At 41.6% G+C, this 6000-nt stretch overlaps 2 protein-coding genes across 2 annotated transcripts; both read left to right on the top strand.

Annotated features, from left to right (window-relative positions):
• aadacl4 (arylacetamide deacetylase-like 4) lies at nucleotides 1–2725 on the top strand. Its single transcript, XM_046029324.1, has 4 exons — nucleotides 1–177; nucleotides 602–827; nucleotides 1769–1832; nucleotides 1942–2725. Exons 1-4 carry the CDS (start codon nucleotides 1–3, stop codon nucleotides 2723–2725), a joined length of 1251 nt encoding a protein of 416 aa, XP_045885280.1.
• Nucleotides 2726–3268: 543 nt separating this feature from the next.
• On the top strand, nucleotides 3269–5127 carry cfap107 (cilia and flagella associated protein 107). The gene is made up of 4 exons (XM_046075088.1): nucleotides 3269–3364; nucleotides 3936–4046; nucleotides 4399–4573; nucleotides 4853–5127. The coding sequence occupies exons 1-4, from the start codon at nucleotides 3269–3271 to the stop codon at nucleotides 5125–5127; spliced, it is 657 nt and encodes a 218-aa protein (XP_045931044.1).
• Nucleotides 5128–6000: the final 873 nt, after the last annotated feature.

Here is a 6000-nt window from a genome sequence, read left to right as displayed (position 1 = left end):
ATGGACATCAGCTCTGCAATTTTAATAATTGGCTTCGCTGCTCTTGTTGCAGCCTTCCTCCTTCTGGTAATTGGACTTGTGCACTCTGAGCTGATGAATTCAGACATTCCTCATGGGGTTAGAAATAGTGGGAAGCTGCACATGGTTCATGGTTTGTTTGTTGGCATAGCAATCGTGGTGAGTATCTCCAAATCTATGAACATGTTCGTGCTTATTTTTATGTTTCCTGCATGTTATTGTATCTGTTATAATTAACTTTTTTATTATTAAATTAACTTATTCCTTAGTGTAAAGGGAAATGCTTCTGCTTGTGAAAGATAAAAAAAATGAACTCTACTCCTATAGGCCTTGTCAAAGATGGCTGTCCTTTCTTTGTCCTTCAGCAACTGATAAAGCTTAGATCAGAGACATTTTAGATAAGAAATCAAGTCTAACAAAGGTGCAAAAAAGGCAAGGTCATGTTTTATCCTTCTTTTATGTTGTCATAGTAAATATCGTTTCTCAGAGAGAATAACTTTCAGTTTGACTTTACCCATCAAGAACTTTTTTTTTTAAAAAAACATTGCCACTTGTTGTAAGTCTGTGGTTCCTCTCCTACAAGGGCCGGATCCTACATCGTCTGAGTATTTGTCATCAGGTCAGCTTTATCCGATGGTTTGTGGCCTGTTTTCTGACTCGCTTAAATCCAGTTCCTGCGGGCCTGCGAGTGAAGGATTGGAAGTTTTCTGAGGTGCCAGTGCGAGTCTATGAACCCACCACTGTGTGTGAAGGCTTGAGAAGAGGTCTTGTGTATTTCCATGGAGGAGGATGGGTGTTGGGCAGTATAGGTATATAAAGTTCAGATCATTTAATTAAGTAATAGCAGAAATGCCATAATGTAAAGAAATACTCAATTATTGCAATAACTGATTTTTTGACTGTTTAAATGAGAGATATATTCTCATATATAATTGAGTTTGACTTATTGACTTGTAAAATCATCATTTATATATGTTGGTCAACTGATTATAAATGAGCATGTAGGCCTGTTTCCCTGCTATATTTCTAAACCTAAGTGATTCAGACAAACATTTGATAGCATCAGAAGACATTGATGACTTTGCTTATCCATTTGGTGTCTAGTGTTGTCCTTTATTAATGGACGTATCATTCAATTCGGAGATAATAGCTCCCATCCTGCATTTAATTTTTGGCAGTGGACAGGTCACCCTTTATTTTACATTTAGCTAAAGGACTGAGCCATGAAACTATAGATGTATTGCAGTAATATACTGGGAAAACAAGGGAAAGAAAGAAGGGTTGAGTGTATATGGTGTATTTTGATGTTGTATTATGTCCAGATGGTGTTAAAGTCTTCCTACTTTATATACTGTTGGGTAGTTTGAGCTTTAAGAATTCACACATATTTTTACGATCCTCATATTTAATTAAAGTTAAGTATCTGCAAAGTAACCATGTAACTAAAAGCTACCTAAGAAAAAAGTAAAAAATATTATATTTTTCTCTGAGACGTAGTGAAGTAGAAGAAAGTTGCATACTTTAGAATTACAGTACTTAAATGAACTACAAATTTGTAAAACTTTCCATCTCTGGATGTAAGTTAATGTGTATTTAATCCAATTGATTTCTAAAATAATACGAATGAATACACAAAAGAGTGTAAGTAGAGAGAGAAACAAAAATGTCATGTCTGGAGTGCTTGGCTGCTTCTTATAAAAGACCATAACATATATTTTTCTAACTGTAATGTCCAACTAATCCTGAACAGATTCTGTTGATGAAGTCTGTCGGCACATCGCTATGGAGTCGGACACCACTGTGGTTTCTGTTGGGTACTTAAACATTTTCCGCAATGCACATAAATATTTGAAACTTATTTTGTCTACCAAAGAGCCAGAATTCAACATATTGTCCCTCCGCCTTCCCTGTCACCCCTCTTAGGTACCGATTAGCCCCTGAGCACAGGTACCCTGCCCAGCTGGACGATTGTGAGACAGCGATGTGTCACTTCCTGTCTGTGGCTGAGGCAGAGTTCAGCGTGGACTCTCACAGAGTGGCAGTTGGAGGGGACAGCACTGGGGGTAACCTGGCAGCAGCACTGTGCCAAAGGCTGGCGAGGAGAGAGGATGGACATCTGCCGTTCCCCTGTGCTCAGGTCCTCATCTACCCAGCCCTGCAGATGGCAGATTTCAACCTGCCCTCATACCAGCAAAATCATGCTGTGCCCATATTGTTTCGTGGCCGGATGGCGTTCTACTTCCTGCAGTACCTCAGTGGGGATATGTCTGTGTGCCAAGATGTTTTGGAAGGAAACCATGTCCCCACTGAGCTTAGGCCAAGCTATAAGAAGTGGCTCTCCCCTTCCAACCTACCTCCTGAGTGCCTCGTACGGGGTTTCCGTGAGCACCCACCCCCAGAATATGATGGGGAGGTGTACCACACAATCAAAGCTGGTTTGGAACCTGAGGTCTCACCTTTACTTGCAGATGATGCTGTCATTCAGAAAACCCCGCCCACTTTCATCCTCACCTGTGAGTATGATGTCCTGAGGGATGATGGGATTCTTTACAGGAAACGGCTGCTGGACTTGGAAAATTATGTCACCTGGCAACATATGATGGATGGTTTTCATGGCATGATTAACTTTTTTAACCAGGGCTTGCTCACCTTTCCCGCTGCAGTACAGGTTGTGGATAGTGTTGTTGACTATATGAAAACACTGTGAAGATCATAAATAGAATCATGCAAGGTACTTTATACTACGTTCCATCTTGTTTTACATTTTAATAAACAAAACTTGCCTCCAGTGTCAGAGTTTTCTTCTTCATTAAAAGTATAGCGTTCACAGAAGACAACCCCTCACCCCCCTCCCGAAATCAATGAACAAAACCTGTTTTGTTCCAAAAATAAAAAGTAGCCAGAGGACACAAAGTCTTGAAACATTTTCTGGCACCATTTTAACAATAAAGACTATACTGCTAAAAGGTAAATGTCATGCCCTAGCCATAAGGAATATATTTCTTTTTAACACAGAGATTAAGACATCTCCCATTTGCTTCCAGGATACTCTGCTTGCCTTCCCTTTCTGTGTTTGCTGTATCCATAGCAACAGAGCTCTTCTATTTCCCCTCCACTGCCTATGCCATTATCGGGCCAGGTGAATGCTCCTACATGCTATCTGTTTGACTAGCCAACTATATTCTAACAGGGCATCAGATTTCCCTGGTTGGGTACGTTTGACACCAAGTAAAACATGAACCAAACAGGGATGGTACAGGATAAATGGGCCCAAACCGGCTGGAGAAGAGAGCAGAAGTATGCTAATAAAGTGCTGTTAGGAAACTGGGCTGAAGAGAGAATTCAGGTATGCATTTTGTTCGCTTATTGCCTATTTCACTTCTATCTACTATACAATAATGTAACATTTGCCAGAAGGTTAGCAGAAGGAAGTGGCTCAGGGCCCAGCCTGTATGCAGGGCAGACTGTCTTATAGTGCCAGTACCAAAATAAGATGTTATGATTTAAGCGTACAATTACATTGAATGTGAGAACACGGACTGTCTATACGTTTTCATGCTGCAGATCCAAAACATAATGCCAAACCAGTGGCAGCCTTCCAAGGCTTTTTTAGTACCTCAGTTGGTAGTCAAATCTATAGCAAAGTGATTAGGCAGTCTCAGTTCAGCTACGTCAGCACAGCCTCCTGGTGGGAGAGGCGAGAGCTGGAGACTAATTGCATTGACGCGAGGTTCGGCCACGGGCTGCTGGTTCAGGATCTGAGAGGAGAAATGACTTAAGAAATACTGTACAACAGTGTGGATCGATAGTGAAGTGTGAGCTTTGCTGATCTTTGCGCTGGGCGCATTGCTTAGGTCCCTGTATATCCCCCCATCCTCACTCTTCTTTTCAATTTCTGTTTATTCTGTCTGACACAGTTCACTCGGGATCCAAAGACAGTCAACAGCACCAATCGTATAGACTACCGTCCCCACTGGGACTTCAAGCCAGACGTCTTTGAGAGAAGATCTGCCCTGCTGAGAGCTGAGGTCAGCCTTTAACTGCTCATTCGTGGCATTAACACCAATTGAATGTCTGTCACAACCCTGCAAGTCAGGGCTTTTTTCTCTAGATTGTGGCCACTTCTGCATAATATTGATGGCCAAGATAAAGGCCTCTGATAAAACTCTTTATGAAAGCAAGTTTCTGGTCAGACTCAGCAGTCATGAAAAATGTGTAAAATAGTCAGTGCTACAGGGCACTTAAAGGCTAGTTAGAGCAATTTGCTGCTGTCACATGGTAAGTCTCTTGAAGATTATTGTAAAAGAATAGGTCATGCCCTCTATATCTTAATCCAGTAAAGGCCAATGCATACAGGCTATGTCGTGTATTGTCTTCCAGGGGCTTCCATCCAAGCTGCTGTTTGCCCACTATGGCCCACCATCCTCTCATTACTTGCTCACGCAGTATGAAGAGAGCTACGGGCATAAGCACACAAATGCTTTGCCCATTCTGCGACCCTGGCATCCAGACAGCTTGACATGGCAGCTTGACAGGTCTGACCGGCCAATTTCTGGTAAGACCATAGTTTTAAGGGCCACCACTGCCTAAAGGTACAAATTATACATGGGGGATAATATATTAAACCATCCAGGCACCAGGGCTGTGAGTGTAGAGCAAACATACTTCAACACATTCAATTTTGTATGGACAAAACACATCACCAGTTGTGCTTATGAACAATTAAATCTGGGTGGTCCCAGATGCCCTTTATTGTTCCAAATCAGTCAGCAGTGTAATTAATGGCTGCAGTAACATGGCAGTTAACTTTCTCTTCTCTTATGCTCCTTTACAGCCCTTCCAACCAATGTTGGCCCACTGCAATCCACAAAGCATCATTTGGAAAAGCAGCAGTCACAACTCCCGTCACTCACTGTGTACAGGTCAGCATACCAGAGGCACCCACTTAGTACCTTCTGCCAGAGCCGCTTTGTCAGGGCTTCACGCATGCTTTCTAGCCACATCCATGCAGCCAATCACAACAACAAGGACCTGGATCTGAGACAGTGCTTGCTACTACAAATCCCAGATCCTTCTGTTAGCCTACTTCCACAAGCACAACAGGTTTAGAGACAACACTGTGACTTGCTCCACATGCTACTTGTTAATTTAGAAGCTCTACTCAAAGTGTTACTGCTTTGAAGTTAATTTCTTTAATTTAAAAAATATGTTGCTGTAAGGACTACTGTTTCAGTTTATATATTATATGAATATGTGTGTATGTCTGTGTGTGTACTACAAGGACAAAGGCGGGGGCAGTAAATTATGTCCGCCTTTCCAGAGAATAATTACATGCAAATTCTTCCTCTCTGTACAGTTAATATCTGAAACTTCAAATGGGCGGTTAGTATTACCCTAGATACTATGTAGAAAACATAATAAAGTGTTGATGCCAGAACTGACCTGGGCATTGAGGCAAACCAGAAGCCATGAGTCATCCAAGGCAACCTCTGAAGGGATGTGTCTAACTCCCATCCCATTAGGTATTTAGTTACAGGGAATCAAAGTGTTTAATTAGGAAGAATCAAAGATGCTTATGTTTGATGGTCAACCATCTGTGTCTGCCTCCCTTTTCCCCGCCTGCCTGCTGCCTTCCAGTACAGCTGAAGCCCTCTGTTTCACCCACTGCTAGCTAGTTAGTCACTCTACTGTGTTGCTGATGCCTCCGTCACATGACGCCTCCGTGTTGTGGGAAGTCTGCTGAACATGTTACACAAAGCACTGTTATGTTTGCCTTATGAGCCACATGATGGTGCTATAGCAGCATGTCACTCTCTGAAACCTGTCAGTGTGTCTTTCTCCTCAGTGTTACAGTATAGTGAAACACTTTGTAAATCATCACTTGATTGTAAATTATTAAAAAATGAGGGATTTAATATTTATATTTTTCTTATGCAAATTTCCAGTGTTAATATAATTGCTCAACACTTTGTAAAAAAAAAA

The sequence above is a fragment of the Micropterus dolomieu genome, linkage group LG18 (genome assembly GCF_021292245.1).
Source record: "Micropterus dolomieu isolate WLL.071019.BEF.003 ecotype Adirondacks linkage group LG18, ASM2129224v1, whole genome shotgun sequence".
NCBI classification, from domain to species: Eukaryota; Metazoa; Chordata; class Actinopteri; order Centrarchiformes; family Centrarchidae; genus Micropterus; species Micropterus dolomieu.
The sequence above is the reverse complement of the archived record's forward strand: the minus strand, read 5'-3'. Positions and strand labels throughout refer to the sequence as shown.